The sequence below is a fragment of the Manis pentadactyla genome, chromosome 17 (genome assembly GCF_030020395.1).
Source record: "Manis pentadactyla isolate mManPen7 chromosome 17, mManPen7.hap1, whole genome shotgun sequence".
In the NCBI taxonomy this organism is placed as follows: domain Eukaryota; kingdom Metazoa; phylum Chordata; class Mammalia; order Pholidota; family Manidae; genus Manis; species Manis pentadactyla.
The window spans coordinates 10174416-10198593 of record NC_080035.1 but is presented as its reverse complement, the minus strand read 5'-3'; the positions used below and the strand labels follow the sequence as shown (position 1 = coordinate 10198593).

Below are 24178 nucleotides of genomic sequence, written 5' to 3'. Positions count from 1 at the left end.
TCCCGAAGACAAGAAAAGCAGAGTGAATGGTCACAGTTGCTAGGAGATGAGCCTATGGAAATTCTTCCAATTGCCTCTATTTTGCAATGAATGAGTTTAAGGAATAAGCTATGGAAGGGTTGTAGAGAACAGACAGTATATGAAATTGTTGCCTAGGAGTTTAAAAGAGTAAATGCTTTAGTGGCATGTGGTATGATGGCTCAGCAGCATTCATGGCTAGTGATTACATTAAAATACTTTTCTTGCAATTACTTTTCATTTTGAAATAATTTCAGAATTACAAAAAAGGTGCAAAAATAGTTCAAAGAACTCCTAAATGTCCTTCACCCAACTTGCCTAAATGTTAACATCTTATATAACCATAATACTATTGGCAATATCAGGAAATTAGTTATTAACTAAATTACAGATGTTTCTCAAATTTGGTAAACTGTCCTATCAGTTTTTTTTTTTTTTTTGGACTAGGACCCATTCTGTGATCTCATATTCCACTTAGTTGTGATGTCTCAGTCTCCTGAAATCTGGGACAGTTCTTCAATCCATTTTTCATCATCCTGACACTTTTGAAAAGGCTAGTCATAAGGTATCCTTTAGTCTGGGCTTATCTATTTCCTCACAATTAAAATCAGGTATGGATTTTTGGCAAGAATACCACACAAGCAATATTTTGTTAGTGTATCACATATGATGTTTTCCAGGGTCCTCCACTGCAAAGCTGTTTTTTTTCTCTCTAATAATTAGGTGATCATGCATCTAAAATACAAGCGTTCTGCATGTTTTTTCTCCCACCCTATTCATCTCCACAGGTGCAGGTACTGAGTAGGTGGAGAGTTGATTTAATATGGTGGTTTATCAACTGAGTGCCTTAGAAAGGTGTAACCAGTTGCAGTATCATCAAAGAGAAAGGTTAATAGCCTCAATAGATTTACAATGTAGACTAAGACAATCAATTATAGAAAAGGATGTTTGATAGACTGTTTATGATCTCAAAGGAGAAAAATAGACCTGATTTTAAAGTTTTGTAGGACTGACTGATTCATATTCAGCTTTAGTGGAAATACTTCTGGGGACTTCTGGGAAATACTTCTTAAGTCTGTTTTTGTCACTATAGACTTATACACAAATATACTTGAAAACAACCTTCTGAAATCTATCCTGTTCATAAGTAGAAAAGAGGTTCTAGACTTTCATTCATCCATCCAACAAATACTAATAATAAAATCTGAACACCTGGTATGTGCTACAGGTGATAGAGAAAATAAAAGATTAGTCAAATATCTAATTGAAACATTCCAGGAACTCTATAAAAAGTCAAAGGTTTTCCCAAGTGAAATTGAAAATATGATTTGGAATTCATAGTCTAGCCCATGACAGTTTGCATCCTGCCTCTTTGTTTTCCATCAAAAGTAACTAGGATTGAACCTCAGTGACATTTAATTAGTTCTACTTGCCTTTCCTATTGTCCTTTGGCTGAGTCTTTTTATAGATGAACTTCTGATATAGTATATATGCATTTTTCTTACAATAAGTTATTGAACTACTCTGTAGCTTCAGCTGTATACTTTCAAAGAAATGGAGGCCTGAGATGAAGTGAAAAATATACTAGACCACCAGTCAAGAGCTCTTGGTTTTAAATTTGGCTAAGTTTTAATATGAGTGGCCAGATCAAACCAGTGCATCAAGGTGTTTAAAAGCACATGCTTTGGAATTACAGAGGCTTGGGTTCCTCACCTATCCCTGGATTTCTGGTCTTTGTGTCTTTGGACGAGTTCCTTAATCCCTCTAAGCCTGTTCTTCATCAAAATAGGAAATGTATATAACACTTATATCCTAGCATAGTTACAAGGTGATGGGGAGGTGCATGAATGGGGCTTAGCATAATGACCAATACAAGGCAGATGCACCAACAGGGCTAATATTCATATTTAATATCTTACATTATAGTTACTATTATTAGTCATATTTCTGTGCTTCATTTTACATAACCATAAAATGAGGGGAATCAACTAAACCAGAATTTCTCTAACAAGGGTAACTATCTAGAAAAATTCTCCCAGATTTCCATAGTTGTCTAACTATTTCTATTACATAAGTAAATATAAAACTTGGTGTAAACTGCTGAAGCAGTTAGATTCTAAGTATAAATCCAAAATTAGCTTAAAAATTAAATTTGAAACAATAACAACAAATCAAATTAAGTGTTTTCATTTTAATGAGGTCACTGGTGATTTTCCTGGAATTAGCCACGCTTTGCCCTGTGAGTGAGGTGCTGACCCTGACTGCCTAGGCTTTTTGTGTTCCCTGCCTATGCTCTCTGCTGTGTTTGGCAACAGTCAATTCTCCCACTTTGCTTTCTTTGCACTACTGCATCCTTCCATGACATCATTTGGCCTTCACTTTGCACCAGCTCAAGATTTATGTGGAGCTGGTTCTTTTCTCATTAGTCCTTGAAAATTAAGGGAGTAACTTGGCCTCTATTCCAGATTCATCTCTTAATGCACATCCAGTAGATTCCCAGCTTCAAATCTTTCAGCAACTCTCTACTGCCTGTCAAAATCCTGACACTGAAGTTCCTCCTAGACTTACATTTGCAACCTTATCTACCCACTTCTCTAGTCAAACCAGGATGCCTGCTTCCACAGACTGAATGTTTCCCTTTGAAATTCATCTGTTGAAATCCAATCCTCAGTATGATGGCATTTGGAGGTGGGGCTTTTGGGGAGCTATCAACCACCCTCATGAACAGGATTAGTGCCCTTAGAAGAGACCCGAGAGACCTGTGCTCCTTTCACCATGTGAGGAGACAGCAAGACAGCCATCTATAAAACAGGGAACAGGCTCTCACCAGACACTAAATCAGCCAGTGCTTTGCCCTTAGATTTGCCAGCCTCTAGAACTGTGAGAAATCAAATGTTTGTTAGCAACCTAGTCTACGGTATTTTTGTTACAGCAGCCAGAATGGACTAAGACACTGGCTAAATATCCTTTTGGAATTTGTTGCATTTTCTTTATGGCCAAGAACACATCAACCTTTGCAGATATTTTTGTTATGTAAAGAAAACGTGTGTTCTCTATTTATTGGATATAGGTTATCTATAGATATCTAACAGATCAAGCTTACTAGTCTTTAGTAATCTTCTGTTTGCTTGATGTGTTTTTTAAAACCCCCATTTCATAAGTGGATTTATCCATAATATCTCCTTATAATTCTGTCAATTTTTGTTTCATGTATCTAAAAGTTATGTTGTTACGTGCAGCCTCAGGTTGGCATATCATCTTGATGAACCATTTCTTTGTATTCTTAAAAAAATGAGTCCATGAGAGCCCACTTTGTCCGATAATTATATATTGCTTGCACAACCTTATGCTGACTTCTTTAGCATGCCAGGCTGTGGATTTTCTAGTTTCAGAAAAAGGGTCTCAGTTTTGAGTCTCTCAACTTTTTGCAGTGCTTTGTTTCAGTTTTCTGCCTGCTGCAGACTAGAGAGCTCATCTCTACTTCCCATGCAGGTGGTGTAATCCCAGTGCCCGGCCACCACAAAAGTCCATGTTCAAATCAGATCCCTCATAGGAAATGGCCTCTCAGACCATATCAGATCCCCCATGGGCTTACTTTGGCTTCACCTCAAGCTTACTTCATTGCCATTAAGTTCTTTTTGTTTCCAACACCCAAGATTTCCCTTTCTGTTCATCTCAGCTACATGTTTTATTTGGCATTTCTATGTATTTGGGGTGGATAAAAAGCTGTCCACATCAGCCACATAGTGGCTGGTAGCCACACAGATTGAAATTCTTAGCATTAATTTCTAACCAACTAAACAAACTACACATCTCAAGTATAAAATAACTTTATGACTGTTCATATATATATACATATTATATGTACACACATATGTATATATACACTCACATATATATGTTTAAGAAAGTCATGTTTCATTTTAGTATAATTTTATATACAGTATAATTTAGCAACAAAGAAAGTCACTGTTAAATGCAATTATAATAATAATCATGAGTATGGCATTTCCTTGAAGCTATTAGGTTCTCAATTATCACTGAGAAAAATAATAGTTGACATTTATTGAGCGTTTTCAATACTTTAGGAACTGTGTTAAAGCACTTTGAACACATTCTTATTTAATCTTTGCAACAACTCTATATAAGACATAACTGTCCCAATTTTACAGATGTTGAGTAACTCGGCCAAAGTCATGCAACAATAAGTGGTGGAGCCAGTACACAAACCATGTCTGTTTGGTTTAGGGTTCAAATACATATCCATCATCTTAAGTGAGCTAGGAAGGCAAACTGGGTGTATTAAGTGTACAAATCTCCAGGAGGAACAATAAACACTACAGTGAAAAATAGCCAAAAGACTAGGATAAGTCATTTTTTAATAAAACATATTCAGTAATAAACAGAGGAAATGATGCTAAAGCTCATTAATAATCAAATGCTAACTAAAATAACATGTTACTTTCTATTTATCAGAGTATCAAAGACTAAGAAATTGATTAATTCCCTAGATCAGTTAGAATGAAGGGAAGTAAGCACTCTTACATGCAGCTGGTGGGAGCTTAAATCAGTATTTCAAAAAGACACATAGAGACTATTTTATCAAAAACCTTAAAATGTTTATGCCACATGGAAAAAAAATTCTCACATTTTTGAGAAGAAAAGCAAGATTATAAAATAGCAGTGGAACTAAATATTTTTAAATTAATACATATATAGTATACATGTGTATATTTGTATGTACATAAAATGTTTTAAATTATATCTGTATCAAAATATTAACAAGAATTATCTCTATATGAAAGGATTACAGGAAATTTTTCTTCTCTTATTTTTGTTTGCTTTTCTGTAAAATTGATTTTTATACAATAAACATTAACTAATTTCATGACCCTAGTTCAGTATTTTTTAACAATATCTAGATAGACTCAAAAAGCAAGGTTCTGAGCCTATAAAATTAAAGGATGGATTGGAAAGAGTAAGGTGGATCTATGAATAGTGTCCCATTGGATAGATGCATATATATAAAATATATATCATATATAAATTATTAATATATTAATAATTAATTTATATTACATATAATTATTATAAATTCATATTTATATCATATATAAGTGCACATAATATACATTTTTATACAATTATATATTCTTTATAAGTATATAATTACATATATAATTTATATAAATATGCAATATATAATTATATATAAGTATATACAATATAAATACATTTTTATACATAATTAAAATTACATGTATATATAATTATATATATATACATACAATTCTGTAATATTACACATCAAAACATTTGAGATTAGGAAGAAGCTAGAGAAGACATTTACATTCTACATTTCTATGTTATTTTTTTCCCAAAAAACATTAGTTATTTTGTAATTAAAACCCTCAATTAAAAAATGAAGGTTGGAGGAAGAATTTATTAAAATCTATAAAGTAAACACATGCTTTTATTCATTAAATCACAAAAATATCATGAGTGCTTTCATCCACCTAAGCTTAACAGATACTAGTAATGGCAAATAAAACTACCCAGTCTAGTACATGAAAATCAGAAGATTTATAGATATTCTAACTCCAAGATTGGTGTATGTGGGAAATATCAACATACTCATTATTTAGCTGCATTTAAGGCTAATTGATCAATAATAGTTCATGAATGGGAAACAGTAATAAAGCCAGAGCATGAATATGGGAAGGTGAGGACATGGAGGCTCACAGAGGTAAGCCAGCTAAGGCCATACCATCCCAAGTTCCAGCACCATTCCAGAAACTTTTTAGTCTGGATACACAGATGACAACAATCCTAACAATTCTCTGGAATCTTTCTCTGGTGAGTCAGGGTGGCGCTATCCTGAAGTTACTCAGTAATGATAATTTTTATGTAAATTTCATGACCGCACATTTGAGAAATACACCCACTGTTTAAAAACCACCATAAAGGGCAATTCACTGTTTCAAAAGACAGAATCTCGATCTTACCTCTGACTAGAGCTGTGTGACCTCCCCAGTACCAACTTTCCAAGCTTCACCTGACCCCATCAAAAGTCTGTCCTTTCTAGTTCAGAGAGGAGCTATGAGGGACCTGGAAGAAAGATGTCTGTTAATCTTTGTCCAGATGTTTCTAAAGGGCAGAGGTCATTTGGGGGAGGTCTAGAGGTCAAGCAGGAGATATAGTCCTTGCTTCCATTTCAGCCAGAACTCTTCACCTCTGTGGTTCCTTTATCTTCCAGCCAGAATATGTCAATAAACTCATATGAAAATTTTGACTTTATAATCCATACCTCCACTATAGGAAGCTCTTTAAGCATTCAATGCTCTAATGTTTCTATACCTTATAGAAACATTTTTCTTTAAAAATGAGTTTTCCCCTTGAAAATAAGTAGAAATAGGTGAAATGTATGTATTAAGAAATACTCTGGGCCAAGTCTAATCCTCAGGAGTGGGTCTAAAAATCACAGCAGCTCTAATTCATTACAGCTCATCTTATGGCTCAGCTCACAAAGTACAGGATTAGCAAACCTGCTCTTCTGGTTCCTAACTAAATAATTTCTACTAAGCAAATGGTGGCAAGCCAGATTGCTGTACTCATGGTCCACTTCCAGGCATGGTCTATTGCTTTAGCTCCTTGCTGAACCCATCAGTGCCATCTTCCTTTCATCTTCACTGGGGACATCAAGTGTCTCACAACTATGTGCCGAGAATAACCCCAGAGTGAGCATGCAGGAAGAGATTCTTTTTCCTCCTCCTCCCAAGGAGAATCAACTTGGTGAAGTGACACAGCAAGCTGCAAAGCCTCTGGAAGCAATCCTTTTTCATGTTGTGAGTCTGATTTGGGAAGTGGGGTCGCGGAGGAGGGGAACACTCTGGTTCCCCTAGTTCCTGATTAAGAGGTGGTTACTAGAGGTATCTCCTTATGGGTTTGATTCTGGGTGAGTTAGGTGATGGGGTCCTGGGGTTCCCTGGCCTAAGGAAGGTACCCCACCAGCATTGGCATGCAAGGTCGCCATGACCGAAGGCAAGTGACCAACCAGTGAGAAGTAGGACACAGTCTAAGTCTGATCTTGGTGGTTTGCATGTAAATCTCTTCCAGTTACAGAACCTTTTCCTTAAAGCAAGTCTTCAGCAGAGCCAGGCTAATAACTCGAATAGATAAAAGTGTAGCTGCTCTGCTTGGAAATTCAGTGAAGGGAAGAGTAAAGCCCCACGCTCTGTCTTCCCCATGCTCCTGAAGAGAGATGGACCTGTGTCCTCTTCCATTGGAAGGTGTTACATCACCTGGAATAGCTGGCAGAGGAAATGAAGGAACTGTCCCCATCCCATCAAGGCAGATGACTATGTGGGACAGGGTGAGGAGAAAAGCAATGTCTTGGAACTTCGTAATTTCTACCCTGAAAAAATCTCTGACATCAAAACAGAAGGGGGGATTGAGATTGTTGTCAATCTTGAAGGCTGTCAAAAGCATTCTAAGTGCAACTGTGTGACATTGGAAGAAGTTACAGTTCTATTTGTCCAGCTGTACCATGAGGAACGCAGGTTCTTCACCAACGTGCAGAATATAATGCACCATTACATGTCCACACAATATGTGCTCTTCCCTACCCTTTGCCCTACATACAATTTAGCCTCATACACTTAAGAAAGAAACACATACTCAGTCAGGACTCTGAGCATAAAGCAGAATGATAGATTCGAAGACCAAATTCATTGTGTTTACTGTGTAAGGTCATAAATTGCTATTTGCCCTAGAATGAGGAGTATGTTATTACAAAGCATTTCTGTTCACTAAGGTCTTGAATGCTGCAGGTTTTTCCGGAGGACTGGACAGAGGGCATGCAGCTCACACACCTTGTAAGTTTAGGACTAAATTCCAGCTGGTCCCAAGAACTCAGTAGATAAATCTCTCAAAGTTGGATTGTGCACATTAGAAAACACCCAAGAAAGATTATGTGCTTTTGGGATACTTTTCCCTCTAGCCATCCAAAGGAAGGTCACATTACAGCCCCTTTGCCTTTTCCACCTTGTTGGGCTCCCCAGCTGGCCTGGAGGATACTGACAACAAGTGACTTTTATTATTGGGTCACCGGTTGAAATTCATCACAGATTCAGTCCAGCTCAGCAATGCCGACAGCAGCTTGAGGACTCAGCTCATGTGAAGGACAAGTCAAGGCCTCCTTACTCACATCACTGTACTTGGGCTCTCTTAGGCATGAGCTGTCCCACAGCTCCTCTGCAGCCCAGAGGGGCATAAGGACCAGGGACAGAATGTAGGAACCTGCCTGGAGCTTGGCATTTGTTTCACAATGTACCAGGGACACTAGCAAACTAAATGTGATACTTTATAGGTAAATCCTTGACACAGATTATCATTTAAAATCCTCACAACACCCTGATTTAGGTACCACTTTACTCCAATTTTACAGGTGAAGAAACCACAGGGGCTTAAACAGGTTAAGCAGCTGGTCCAAGGGTGCACAGCTAACAAGTGGTGCCAGGGTTTGAACCCAGCCAAGCTGAGCTACCCTATGCTGCCTCTGATTGAAATAAGAATTTTCAATTAATGTGGCAATTGTAAAGTAAGAGAAAACATAAAATCAACACTTAGAACTGTGTCTTCCACATTCCAACCAACATTCACATTTCATCAGTAATAGCTAAAATCAATGTTGCTTAGTCACCATTAAGGAAATAAATATTATTTACATATTTTTTGGTGAAGGATACAACCACATAATATACACAGATATCTCATATCAGCTGGGTTAAGGAAATAAAACATTTTTTCTGAGTATTCCAAGTAGTGTGAATGAATAACATTATTCTGCACAAGCATATGTAATAAAATTTTTATTATGTATAATAAACATGTGTGTTTATATAATAAACACACACATAAAAATTTTGTTATGTATAATAAATACATACATGTTTATATATACATGTGTATATAATGACATGTATTATATATGTACACTTATATACATGTATAACATAAACATAATACATACAATAAAAAGCATACATAATAAAAAATTAAGAAATTTTTTACAACCTCAAGTAGTTACAGCTAAATAAAGCCTTTGAAAATGATGTAAATTTCATTTCAATGTCTAAATTTATTAAACCTCAAAAGAATCATAAGTTGTTTCAATAAAGTTCAAAGTTTAGCACCTAGCAAAGCAACTTACGCATAGTAGGTTTTCAATAAATCATTCTGGAATGAATGACTGTATTCATAAATATGCTTTTAAAAAGATAGATATTGCCTTTTCATTATGCTTGGGATGTTTTTTTAAATTCTATGATCAGGTTGGATGACATTTTCTTATTAATGAAGTTCAAAGCATTCCCTTAGTATGATTTTTTTTCTAAAGTAATCCTAGGGTCACTCTAGTTCAACAAAGGGAAACAAATAATTATCATGCTGAGAGACCAAAAATAACTGAATAACTAGCCAAAATAATTAAAATAATTAAAAACATAAATGAAGTTTTTGTCTTTGCAGTGAGATATGAGAGGTAAAGAGCAGCTTCTTCAAAGTATCCTTTTTACATTTAAGAAAATATATGGGTGGAGCCAACATGGCGGCGTGAGTAGAGCAGCGGAAATCTCCTCCCAAAACCACATATATCTATGAAAATATAACAAAGACAACTCTTCCTAGAATAAAGACCAGAGGACAAAGGACAACATACAGACCACATCTGCACCTGGGAGAACCCAGTGCCTCCTAAAGGGAGTAAGATACAAGCCCCGGCCCGGCGGGAGCCGAGCGCCCCTCCCCCCAGCTCCCGGCGGGAGAAGAGCAGGCAGAGCGGGAGGGAGACGGAGCCCAGGGCTGCCGAGCACCCAGCCCCAGCCATCCGGGCCAGAGTGCAGGGCGCTTGATACTAGGAAAACAGGGCAGCAAGACCAGCGAGTGGGTATCGGAGGCCGGCACCAGAGAACAAAAGAAAAGCAAGCGGCCATTTTTTTTTTTTCTGTTTTGGCGAGCGCTTTTTGGAAGTATTAAAGGGATAGGGACCCCAATACTAGGGAAACAGGGCAGCAAGACCGGTAAGCAGATGCCTGAGGCTGGCACCGGAGAATAAAGAAAAACGAGCAGCCATTTATTTATTTACTTGTTTGTTTTTTTAATTTTTTAATTTTTTTTTTTTTTGTGGTTGTTTTGTTTTGGCGGGTGCTTTTTGGAAGTCTTAAAGGGGCAGGGCGGGACACTTAATCCAGAGGTAGGGAATCCGGGATCTCTGGGCACCCTAACCCCTGGGCTGCAGGGAGCAGGGAGGCCCCTTACGGAGATAAATAGCCTCCCAGCAGCTCCTGCTCCAACGCGACTCCACCATTTTGGAGTAGCTGCCCGAGCCAGGCCACGCCCACAGCAACAGCGGAGATTAACTCCATAGCAGCCGGGCAGGAAGCAGAAACCCTGTCTGCGCGCAGCTGCGCAGCACGAGCCACTAGAGGCCGCTGTTCTCCCAGGAGAGGAGGGCCACAAACCAACAAGAAAGGAAGTCCTTCCAGCCGTCACTCGTCCCAGTTCTGCAGACTATTCCTATCACCATGAAAAGGCAAAGCTACAGGCAGACAAAGATCACAGAGACAACACCAGAGAAGGAGACAGACCTAACCAGTCTTCCTGAAAAAGAATTCAAAATAAGAATCATAAACATGCTGACAGAGATGCAGAGAAATACGCAAGAGAAATGGGATGAAGTCCGGAGGGAGATCACAGATGCCAGAAAGGAGATCGCAGAAATGAAACAAACTCTGGAAGGGTTTATAAGCAGAATGGATAGGATGCAAGAGGCCATTGATGGAATTGAAACCAGAGAACAGAAACGCATAGAAGCTGACATAGAGAGAGATAAAAGGATCTCTAGGAATGAAACAATATTAAGAGAACTGTGTGACCAATAAAAAAGGAACAATATCCATATTATAGGGGTTCCCGAAGAAGAAGAGAGAAAAAAGAGATGGAAAGTATCTTAGAAGAAATAATTGCTGAAAACTTCCCCAAACTGGGGGAGGAAATAATCGAACAGACCACGGAAATACACAGAACCCCCAACAGAAAGGATCCAAGGAGGACAACACCAAGACACATAATAATTAAAATGGCAAAGATCAAGGACAAGGAAAGAGTTTTAAAGGCAGCTAGAGAGAAAAAGGTCACCTATAAAGGAAAACCCATCAGGCTAACATCAGACTTCTTGACAGAAACACTACAGGCCAGAAGAGAATGGCATGATATATTTAATACAATGAAACAGAAGGGCCTTGAACCAAGGATACTGTATCCAGCACGACTATCATTCAAATATGATGCTGGGATTCAACAATTCCCAGACAAACAAAAGCTGAGGGAATTTGCTTCCCACAAACCACCTCTACAGGACATCTTACAGGGACTGCTCTAGATGGGAGCACTCCGAGAAAGAGCACAGAACAAAACACCCAACATATGAAGAATGGAGGAGGAGGAATAAGAAGGGAGAGAAGAAATGAATCTCCAGACAGTGTATATAACAGCACAATAAGCGAGCTAACTTAGGCAGTAAGATACTAAAGAGGCTAACCTTGAACCTTTGGTAACCACGAATTTAAAGCCTGCAATGGCAATAAGTACATATCTTTCAATAGTCAACCTAAATGTTAGTGGACTGAATGCACCAATCAAAAGACACAGAGTAATAGAATGGATAAAAAGGCAAGACCCATCTATATGCTGCTTACAAGAAACTCACCTCAAACCCAAAGACATGTACAGACTAAAAGTCAAGGGATCGAAAAACATATTTCAGGCAAACAACAGAGAGAAGAAAGCAGGGGTTGCAGTACTAATATCAGACAAAATAGACTTCAAAACAAAGAAAGTAACAAGAGATAAAGAAGGACACTACATAATGATAAAGGGCTCAGTCCAACAAGAGGATATAACCATTCTAAATATATAGGCACCCAACACAGGAGCACCAGCATATGTGAAACAAATACTAACAGAACTAAAGGGAGAAATAAACTGCAATGCATTCATTCTAGGAGACTTCAACACACCACTCACCCCAAAGGATAGATCCACCGGGAAGAAAATAAGTAAGGACACGGAAGCACTGAACAACACACTAGAACAGATGGACCTAATAGACATCTACAGAACTCTACATCCAAAAGCAACAGGATACACATTCTTCTCAAGTGCACATGGAACATTCTCCAGAATAGACCACATACTAGGCCACAAAAAGAGCCTCAGTAAATTCCAAAAGATTGAAATCCTACCAATCAACTTTTGAGACCACAAAGGCATAAAACTAGAAATAAACTGTACAAAGAAAGCAAAGAGGCTCACAAACACATGGAGGCTTAACAACACGCTCCTAAATAATCAATGGATCAATGACCAAATCAAAATGGAGATCCAGCAATATATGGAAACAAATGACAACAACACTAAGTCCCAACTTCTGTGGGACACAGCAAAAGCAGTCTTAAGAGGAAAGTATATAGTAATCCAAGCATATTTAAAAAAGGAAGAGCAATCCCAAACTAATGGTCTAATGTCACAATTATCGAAATTGGAAAAAGAAGAACAGATGAGGCCTAAGGTCAGCAGAAGGAGGGACATAATAAAGATCAGAGAAGAAATAAACAAAATTGAGAAGAATAAAACAATAGCAAAAATCAATGAAACCAAGAGCTGGTTCTTCGAGAAAATAAACAAAATAGATAAGCCTCTAGCCAGACTTATTAAGAGAAAAAGAGAGTCAACACAAATCAACAGTATCAGAAACGAGAAAGGAAAAATCAAGACAGACCCCACAGAAATACAAAGAATTATTAGAGAATACTATGAAAACCTATATGCTAACAAGCTTGGTAACCTAGGAGAAATGGACAACTTCCTAGAAAAATATAACCTTCCAAGATTGACCCAGGAAGAAACAGAAAATCTAAACAGACCAATTACCAGCAACGAAATTGAAGCGGTAATCAAAAAACTACCAAAGAACAAAACCCCCGGGCCAGATGGATTTACCTCGGAATTTTATCAGACATACAGGGAAGACATAATACCCATTCTCCTTAAAGTTTTCCAAAAAATTGAGGAGGAGGGGATACTCCCAAACTCATTCTATGAAGCTAACATCACCCTAATACCAAAACCAGGCAAAGACCCCACCAAAAAAGAAAACTACAGACCAATATCCCTGATGAACGTAGATGCAAAAATACTCAACAAAATATTAGCAAACCGAATTCAAAAATACATCAAAAGGCTCATACAACATGACCAAGTGGGATTCATCCCAGGGATGCAAGGATGGTACAACATTCGAAAGTCCATCAACATCATCCACCACATCAACAAAAAGAAAGACAAAAACCACATGATCATCTCCATAGATGCTGAAAAAGCATTTGACAAAGTTCAACATCCATTCATGATAAAAACTCTCAGCAAAATGGGAATAGAGGGCAAGTACCTCAACACAATAAAGGCCATCTATGAAAAACCCACAGCCAACATTATATTGAACAGCGAGTAGCTGAAAGCATTTCCACTGAGATCGGGAACTAGACAGGGATGTCCACTCTCCCCACTGTTATTTAACATAGTACAGGAGGTCCTAGCCATGGCAATCAGACAAAATAAAAACATACAAGGAATCCAGATTGGTAAAGAAGAAGTTAAACTGTCACTATTTGCAGATGACATGATATTGTACAGAAAAAACCCTAAAGACTCCACCCCAAAGCTACTAGAACTGATATTGGAATACAGCAAAGTTGCAGGATACAAAATCAACACAGAAATCTGTGGCTTTCCTATACACTAACAATGAACCAACAGAAAGAGAAATCAGGAAAATAACTCCATTCACAATTGCATCAAAAAAAATAAAATACCTAGGAATAAACCTAACCAAAGAAGTGAAAGACTTATACTCTGAAAACTACAAGTCACTCTTAAGAGAAATTAAAGGGGACACTAACAGATGGAAACTCATCCCATGCTCATGGCTAGGAAGAATTAATATCGTCAAAATGGCCATCCTGCCCAAAGCAATATACAGATTTGATGCAATCCCTATGAAACTACCAGCAACATTCTTCAATGGACTGGAACAAATAATTCAAAAGTTCATATGGAAACACCAAAGACCCCAAATAGCCAAAGCAATCCTGAGAAAGAAGAATAAAGTAGGGGGGATCTCACTCCCCAACTTCAAGCTCTACTATAAAGCCATAGTAATCAAGACAATTTGGTACTGGCACAACAACAGAGCCACAGACCAATGGAACAGACGAGAGAATCCAAACATTAACCCAGACATATATGGTCAATTAATATTTGACAAAGGAGCCATGGACATACAATGGCGAAATGACAGTCTCTTCAACAGATGGTGCTGGCAAAAGTGGACAGCTACATGTAGGAGAATGAAACTGGACCATTGTCTAACCCCATATACAAAAGTAAACTCAAAATGGATCAAAGACCTGAATGTAAGTCATGAAACCATTAAACTCTTGGAAGAAAACATAGGCAAAAACCTCTTAGACATAAACATGAGTGACCTCTTCTTGAACATATCTCCCCGGGCAAGGAAAACAACAGCAAAAATGAACAAGTGGGACTATATTAAGCTGAAAAGCTTCTGTACAGCAAAAGACACCATCAATACAACAAAAAGGAACCCTACAGTATGGGAGAATATATTTGAAAATGACAGATCCGTTAAAGGCTTGACGTCCAGAATATATAAAGAGCTCACACACCTCCACTAACAAAAAGCAAATAACCCAATTAAAAAATGGGCAGAGGAACTGAACAGACAGTTCTCCAAAAAAGAAATACAGATGGCCAATAGACACATGAAAAGATGCTCCACATCGCTAATTATCAGAGAAATGCAAATTAAAACTACAATGAGGTATCACCTCACACCAGTAAGGATGGCTGCCATCCAAAAGACAAACAACAACAAATGTTGGCGAGGCTGTGGAGAAAGGGGAACCCTCCTACACTGCTGGTGGGAATGTAAGTTAGTTCAACCATTGTGGAAAGCAGTATGGATGTACATCAAAATGCTCAAAACAGACTTACCATTTGACCCAGGAATTGCACTCCTAGGAATTTACCCTAAGAATGCAGCAATCAAGTTCAAGTTTGAGAAAGACCAATGCACCCCTATGTTTATCGCAGCACTATTTACAATAGCCAGGAATTGGAAGCAACCTAAATGTCCATCGATAGATGAATGGATAAAGAAGATGTGGTTCATATACACAATGGAATACTACTCAGCCATAAGAAAAGGGCAAATCCTACCATTTGTAGCAACATGGATGGAGCTGGAGGGTATTATGCTCAGTGAAACAAGCCAAGCAGAGAAAGAGAAATACCAAATGATTTCACTTATCTGTGGAATATAAGAACAAAGGAAAAACTGAAGGAACAAAACAGCAGCAGAATCACAGAACTCAAGAATGAACTAACAGGTACCAAAGGGAAAGGGTCTGGGGAGGATGGGTGGGTAGGGAGGGATAAGGGGGGGGAGAAGAAGGGGGGTATTAAGATTAGCATGCATGGGGGGGTGGGAGAAAGGGGAGGGCTGTACAACACAGAGAAGGCAAGTAGTGATTTTACAACATTTTGCTATGCTGATGGACAGTGACTGTAAAGGGGTTTATAGGGGGGACCTGGTATAGGGGAGAGCCTAGTAAACATAATATTCTTCATGTAAGTGTAGATTAATGATACCAAAAAAAAAAAGGCAGTTCCTGTGTGGTTACCTCCAATGAGTTCTACACAAGGGTATAAAGGGCATATAAAAGTGTAGGCAAAGGGTCTGTTTGTGTTTATACAGAGGACCAAAGCCTAATTGGGCTACCCCGAAAATGAACTAAGATACGATATGAAAAAGAACTTCCAACATCAGCACTCGCTCTCTCTGGAAGACTCATGACAGAAGATGATCATCAAAAAACCCCAACAAAGATCCACACACTGCTACAGCTGTAGATGCACTCATCCCACCAGTTCCTGGACTTGACATGGGAATGAAGAAGGACATATATAAGCTGGCCTGTGCATACAGTAAAACAACAAATTTGACTGGATCTATACTGTTGGAACTCAACCAAGAATTAGGAGAAGTACAAATTGTAGCGCTCCAAAATCTTACAACTACAGACTATTTACTGTTAAAAGAACATATGGGATGTGAACAGTCCCCAGGAATGGATTGTTTTAATTTGTCTGATTTCTCTCAGAGTGTTCAAGTTCAGTCGGACAATATCCACCATATCATAGATAAGTTTTCACAAATGCCTAAGGTGCCTAACTGGTTTTCTTGGTTTCACTGGAGATGGCTGGTAATTACAGGTATGCTTTGGTTATGTAACTATACTCCTATTATGTTAAGGTGTGTGCGCAATTTAAGTAGTAGTTTAAAACCTATACATGCTGAAGTTACTCTACAAGAAGATATGTCAAAGAAATAATCAATCTTCCCATGTTTTCTTCCGCCTGCTACTTCTATAGCTTTTCTTCTTCCTTCCTAATTACAACCCTTAAATAGAATTCATGCCTCACATCAAATTTACCGAGTATCATAATTCTTCCAATTGGTAAAGATACCTCAAGACAATTGCTGGGCATAGAAGCCCCAGGGCATAAATATGCAAAGAAGTAAAAAGCTAACCTTTTCAAACAATAAGGCTTCTCTCTCACTTACCAACTTTACATTTCCCTGTATGGCCCCGGAAGATGACTGGTTAGCCAGAGACGGGTAAGATTCCTCAAGGGAGGAACAACCTAAGACAGGCACAGTTGCAGGGGGGCCATCAGGTGAGAAATTGGGGATCAACAGAGGTGAGGCTTAGAACCTCACCCCCCCTGTTCTGAGAGAAATCTTCTGCATACGTGGATGTTTTATTGCCCTTGTCTAGCTTGGATTAACACATAGTCTACAGGCACACACCTGATCATCTACATTTGCTGTCTTACAACTCTAAACTATGTTTTCTACCTTTATCTTGTATCTACCTACCACTTCAGCATTTTATTAAAAATAATAATAATAAAGAGAGAAATGTGGTATCCACATATAAATCAAGTATAAAAATCAAATGAGTATTTATATTTGAACTGACTGTTTATAGTTCATAATGCATGAGCAAAACCGAAAGTTTCTGTGATGACTGCCCTTGTACTGTTCACCATGTAACTTATTCACTATGTAAGAATTTGTTCTCCATGTAAGAACTTGTTCATTATGCTTCAGAAGATTGGAGACTGATGAAAATTAGGCTTGGGGTGGATTAATGATAGTGCATTGAGCATTGATTCCCCTGTACAGAATTTTATTGTTGTTAACAACCATTTGATCAATAAATATGAGAGATGCCCTCACAAAAAAAAAAAAAAGTACACACTTCCAATTGTAAAATAAATAAGTAACCGGGATGTAATGTATAGCCCAAGGAATATAGTCAAAATATTGTAAGAACTTGGTATGGTGATAGCTGGTACCTAGAATTATCATGTATATAAATGTTGAATCACTGTGTTGTACACCTGAAACTAATGTAATACTGTGTGTCAACTACGCTTCAATAAAAAATAATTATCTACAAAAAAAAAAAGAAAAGAAAAGAAAATATAAAACTGTTCTCCACGCAGGAGCATGAAGACACAAGAACTAAATGAGTACATTTAAATCATTGTTAATGGTGAAGAGTAAAGACATTTCCCAGCATACATAATAAAATGGTCAGGTAAATTCAGACCAATACGTCTTCCTCAAGAAACAGTTTACTCAATATGTACTCAAGAACAACTATTCATTTTTTAAAAGACCTTCTAAAAACTAATATGAGCATTAAAAATATGAATTACTCCAGTTACAGCCATAAAGTAAATCTTAGATTAAATCTATACTGACCAAATGGCTTAGTAAACCTCTGTCTTATTTTAAAGGAAAATAAATAAACAAGCAAGAGGAGAGAGGTATACAGAAAATAGTGAAGATTTCTAGAAACAATTTTTCTATACCATTCCAACAAAGCTGTGTCCTTTCACCAATAGCAACCTGCGAATTCCCCAAGTATTACCCACTCATTAGGAAAATCAATAGCATTACCTGCAGGGTACCTAACATTGCTTTTGTATAAGGCTTTTATCTCATTTTAGCAATGTGTAAAAAACAACAAACCAGGATGTGTATAACCTTGACACTCACCTCTACCCTGGCCTCCTTAATACAATCTGCTAAGAGTGAAAGTGTTGTGGTTCAATTTCACAAGTTTCATCACATGGTTCTGCCAAATTGCAAAGCTAATGGGACAAATAAACAGGCTGACAGTACTGTACATCAGGTAAAGTTTACCCTTAAAATCAAAGAGGGAGCTATATTAGCTAAAGAGACATGATTTTTTAAAGTAAAAAAGGAAATCAAGGCAGTAATATTTTCAAAAATAATAAAAAATTAATAAGTTAAATAAAAACAATAAAATCCAAATTGAATATGATTTGTGCTATCTAAATCCAGCCTGCATACATACATAGATGAAGCAGGTAAGATGTGTTAGAGTAACTGATATATTCAAATATAATACAACAAGCCTGGAATTAATTTTCATAACAACTATCTCAATTTGCCTAAATGTTTGGTGCTTAGTAATAGAAGTAGTAGAAGACAAAATAGTCACACCTAAGATTACATATTAAATGGTCCTAGGTTCTGCCTGGTACTTGCTAGAAGAAATCTGCAGGGAATGAAACCTGATGCCTGATTCCACTTGTGACGAAGCATTTTTTAAAAAAAACTATTGAGAAGTGCATTGTTTTGATTTTGACAGTGAAATACTGAGCATAAAATTTAAAGGCCAAGCATTGGTCAGTAGGAACCTGACTCAACTTAGATATTGCAACATACACGTTTTATGCTTAAAAATATAAAATTTTCACACTTACAAAACAAACAAATATTACTTGCTCAACAAATATTACTTGAGACAAAACCTAGCAATCAGGTCTGCTCATTGTTATCAGCTTTCATGTCTTTCTGGGAAAGTAATCAATCCATGAAGCAGACAGACAAACGTGGTATAAAGTCATGGTCTGGCCGGGCAATCTAATTAGGACACAGTAATTTTACAAAGAAAAAAACCCACGAGCTAATACTCTAAAGGAAAACAAGGTGCATAATGTTTTCCAGAGTCTGATGAAATACTTCTTAACTTTTCCACTGTTTTCATTGACTGTTTTAAAGTATGCGCTTGCTCCTAAGGAGAAAAAGGAAGATTTGGTTAAGGAGTAAATCATGAGAAACCCCAAAAGCTAGAAAGATTCATACAGAAGTCTCTCATCTTCCAACGCCTTTTACTAAAGTTCCTGCACTTGTACTTAAAACAACAAAACAAGACTGGAAAGAAGCTCCTTCTACTTTACTGGGACTTGGAATTTACAAATCTACTTGAGTTCTCTCCCGCGCTCTTTCTCCCTCATGTCTCCAGAGAAATAGGCAAACATACCCGATATATTGATGACTGTACTTACAGGTTCATCAACACCATGACAGAGGAGAGAAATCATAATACGACTATCAGAACAAATGACTATGACAGTAAGAAATGGGCTTCTTCTGAAGCCCACTTGGATCCTTAATGCCCCTATTCCTACACAATTCCTCTTCATCTAGTAACTTTACAGGATCAGCAAGACAAAACAGGTTGCATTAAAGGAAGCGGAAGAAAACAATGTTCGCTTTTCGTGCACATTGCAAAATCAGCAACTAGACCTGGCTGCGCCCAAGTGCAGCTTTAAAGAATGCCAGCCCAGACCCTCGATAGCCGAGTTAAACATCGTGTAATCGAGAAAAGTAAATAAATAATAATTGTCACTGTCATTAATAATAAAAATAATAATAACGATTGTCACCATGGGGTTCCGTACAGCAACTGCACAAGGAGGGGGATCTCCTCCAGTCCCCAGCGCCTGCAACGTCCTAGACAGCCGCACACCTCGGCTGCCAAAAGCGAGCGGGCTCCGAGCGCACCGCGCCGCGGGCGGGGCCGGCCCCGGAGGTGCGCGGCCCCGCCCATAGCCCCGCCCTATCCCCGCCCTCCCCTCCGGCGCTTGCGTGGGCCAGGGCGGACCGGTCTGTCCGCTGTTGGTTGCCAAGGGCTTATCGCCTAGGTCTCTGGCCGCTGCTTGCCCGGGGATAAGGGTAGCCCGGGTCTTTCTTTCCATGACAGCATCCCGCGGGAAAACCCGCGACCTCATCTGACCCTTACGTCGCTGCCTAAATTCCTAGGAAAAAGAGATTAAAAAAAAGGAAACGCCGTTTATTTTGAGAAGCAGCTGATTGCTCTAAAGGATAGTGTAGGACTCCAACTCTTCCAAGCGTATCTTCCTATAATACGACAGCGCCGAAGGAAAATTATTGGCATCAAGTGGGACGTACTACCAGGCAGCATACCTGGAGCGCTTGTGTGCACTTACCTTTTGGAGATAAAACGGCCCATTTGTGCAGCTCCAAAACGTTCCCTTCTAGGTTGTCGAGGGATTAGTGCCAGGCACTTTGATGTTGCCCTGGGAACTAAGCCCGTCTACCTAATGAGAACGTTTGGGTCTGTCTGCTGCCATCATTTCTAAACAGTTCTAATTGGGACGGTGATCCCGGAAAATCTCATATTGAAGGCCATTTTATTTCTGGATTAAAGTGTTATGGGCCAACTATAGTGGTTGGAATTTAAATTAAAGCATTGTTACAGAAAGAAAACTTATTTGTGAATTCTTAGATACTGTGGATCTTCAGAAGCTATCATGGAGGGATTTACTCATCTTTTTGAACAAAAACTCTTCCCAAATTTATAAAGTAACATATTGGAGGCAGAGAAAAATATGAGTGTCATTTCTGCTCTTCTGAAAAATCAGTATTTTCTAGTTGAACTAGCACTGGCAGATTGAACTTTTTGCTAACATGGGAAATTTTAGAATGATCCTGACTGGTAAAAAAGTATATGAATTTTAAAATTATGTGTTAGTTATAAACCTGAATTTTATCTAGATTCTTTCCAGAAGTTTTAAAGTATTATTTTCTTAACTTCTTACTTTTACAGGAATTTTGCTTGGACTCAAAACAGTATTAGCACAGAATGATTTTCATTAAGATGGTTTTTCAGCCACAATTCAAACATATTCAAAACCTTTTCAATTCTCACTTAAACAATAGCTGTGAAAAAGTGCTAATTATTAACTAAAATGCAACACCAACCACAACTGCTTCAAAGACCTTTACCTCCAAAACTCCCTAAGCTGCCTTTATATAAGAAGAAAGTCCAAACAGATATGTGTATTAATCAGATATGTTATTAATTTTATTTATTTATCATAGAAATTCCTCAACCTGCACAGCTTAGAGTCAGAATAGTGACACTAATAACCAGTAACTTACAAATGTTTGTTGTAGGAAAACATCCAATTCATTTCTCTAAGTACAATCAATTCTCACTACTCTTGCATTCTGTAGGTACAAATTTACCCAACTGCTAAAATTTATTATGAGCCAGAAATCAGTATATTGTACTGTACTTTGCCTTTTTAACTCAACACTGTATCATGAAGAACACTTCAGAGAAGTTTCTCACTTTTTATAATAGGTAAAACTGTGTGCAGGAGAGTGATATACATGGTAACTCTCGGTCATTTGTGGATATGTATAGGACAGTGAAAATACATATGTTCCCAGCTGAGGTCAAACAGGTACACTCTAAGGAGTGTACAACTGCCCTTTTCCTGCTCTATTTATTTAATCCCATGTTTTTCAAATTTTTGCATGTTTTGTTAGTTATTTTGCTGCTTAAACTGGCCCCCGGCCATAGTGCTGATATGCTGTGTAGTGTTCCTAAGCACAAGAAGGCTGTGATGTGCCTTATAGGGAAAAATATGTGTGTTAGATAAGTTTCCACCATCCATGAGTTCATTATTAATGAATCAGCAATATATATTAAATAAGGTATCTTTAAATAAAAAAACATATAAAACAAGTCTGTGTATTGATTGGTTGCCCATAATGTTAAGACTTGAGGTTTGCAGGAACCTAACCCTGCATTTTTCCTAGGAGCAATGGCTCACTATTGGATGATTGAGTGCTCACTGAGACTTTATAGAAATAGAACTGTTGCAAATAACAAGAATTGACAGTATTTATGAGCACAGTGCTAGGAATTGGGGATATAATAGTGAGTGAAACAGACCCTGCCAATCCTCTTTATTAGTTACTCTCTGGTGGGATCAAATAATTGTACAAGTAAATGTAAAATTACCCTGTGATAAGTGCTATGAAGTAAAACGGAGCCCTTTCTATAACTTTGTATAATACCCTTAATCCAGTATTTCCTTATATCATGTCTATTGACTTTATAATACTTACAAGCAATGATAAAATTAGCATATTTCCTCATCTTTCCTCTTTTCAGTCTCCTCTACCAACTAATTTTAATTGATTGTATTATTTTAGTGTCAACATTTATACTTTAAAATATGCCTGTTCTGTAACTTGATTTACAATGTTAAATTATTACTTTTTGATCCATGGCTATTAAAGGTGTGTAAATCCACACACCTATCCTGTCTTCAATATTCTTTCCCACTTTCCTTAACAAATTTTATTATATACTTTCTACTCTGTCATTTGTGCATTTCTGTAATGTTCTACATTATTATATAATTTCTACATTTCTGTAAAGTTCTGTATGTCCACATTTACATTCTGTTCTCTAATCATAATAATACCCACAGTTATGTAGTTTGCTGTAGTTTTTCCATTCACCTTTTAGCTCAGATCTATCCTCTAGTACAGTGTCTCCCTGCTGACATTCTGGGCTGGTACCTCTTTCTTGGGGGGGGGCTCCCTTGCTTTTTGCACCTCAGAGACTCTGTGACCTTGACTATTATTAATCCTTTGTCTCCAAAGGCTCTTGGCAGAGTGCTTTGCACATAGTAGGTGCTCAAAATGCTTACTGAATGAATTAATACTTAAATGACTAAAGTACGACTTATGAAAATGAATATTCAATGCTGAAAGAAAATCCTGAAATAAGTATACACATTTGCATGCAATGCTAAATGCTATTGGGAATTGGTGGCACAACAGTCTGATCCCTGTCTTTCAGGACTTTTGAAGACCTTTAATTAAGTTTTAAAGATACGATACACCGAAATAAGAACCTTAAATAATGGTACAAAGTGGCATGAAATTTATGTCCAATTATTGGTACAGACAGTAGTAGTTCATAGATGTGAGAAAGCACTGGGGCAGGAATCGCGCTTGAACTACAACTCAAGGAATTCTTAAAGTAGAATGAAGTATGTTTAATTATAGAGGAGATATTTAACAGAAAAGAAATCATGGGGAAATGAGTCAAAAAAAAAGGGGAGTATGGAAGTGAGAAGACAGATGTCTTCATTGGGGAGATTTTCCTAAGCACCTCTTTCCCCTTCACCAGTCAGTGCCTTCCTTTATGTTCCCACAGTATCCCACAGGTACCCTTACTAATACATACCATTCTCAGCTGTAACTGTTCACTTGCCTAGTTTCTATATTAAATTGTGAGATCTTTGATGGTGGTAAGGTTGTGCTTTGTGATTATACCCTCAGCATTATGTGTACAGGTGGTGCGTGGTAGATGTTAAATGTGTGTTAAATTAATGAGAAGAATAGGTGTGGGTTGTATTAATCAAGAAAGATAGGGGAGGGGTATAAAAAAAAAGAAAGATGGGTTACATAAGGTTTAAGGTAGACTTTGAAAGAAGAAAATGACAAATTGATTGTAAAAGAAGGTATTCCACAGTGTTATCAACATAAAGAAATGAAGTTATAAATGAGCCATATGGCCTTTGTGACTATCAGTAAAACTTGGAGTACGCAAGGGTTGTCATTGCAAATTAAGGAATTACCACACAGCAAGGTCAGGTGAAGTGGGCCCAGTTTGCATAGATTTTTATATAACAAACTAAGAAATCTGAAGTATCACTGATTAGATTCAGGTAATTTGATGAAAATACAATAAGGCTATATCAGAAAATCAAAGGGAAAGTTTAGTTGATGTAAACTAGTGAAAAT

At 37.7% G+C, this 24178-nt stretch overlaps 2 protein-coding genes across 3 annotated transcripts in view; one reads left to right on the top strand and one right to left on the bottom strand.

The window, feature by feature from the left end:
* The window catches only part of LCP1 (lymphocyte cytosolic protein 1), a 94287-nt gene extending 74183 nt beyond the window's left edge, over positions 1-20104 (bottom strand). The window contains exon 1 of one of the 2 annotated variants that reach the window (XM_036889694.2): positions 20005-20104. The gene's annotated coding sequence lies outside the window, so the exon portion shown is untranslated. The remainder of the gene's footprint in view (positions 1-20004) is intronic. The other variant, XM_057494654.1, reaches the window with a different exon arrangement.
* The window catches only part of LRRC63 (leucine rich repeat containing 63), a 50191-nt gene continuing 46003 nt past the window's right edge, over positions 19991-24178 (top strand). The window contains 1 exon segment of the mRNA XM_057494625.1: positions 19991-20135. Coding sequence (XP_057350608.1) covers positions 19991-20135 — 145 coding nt within the window.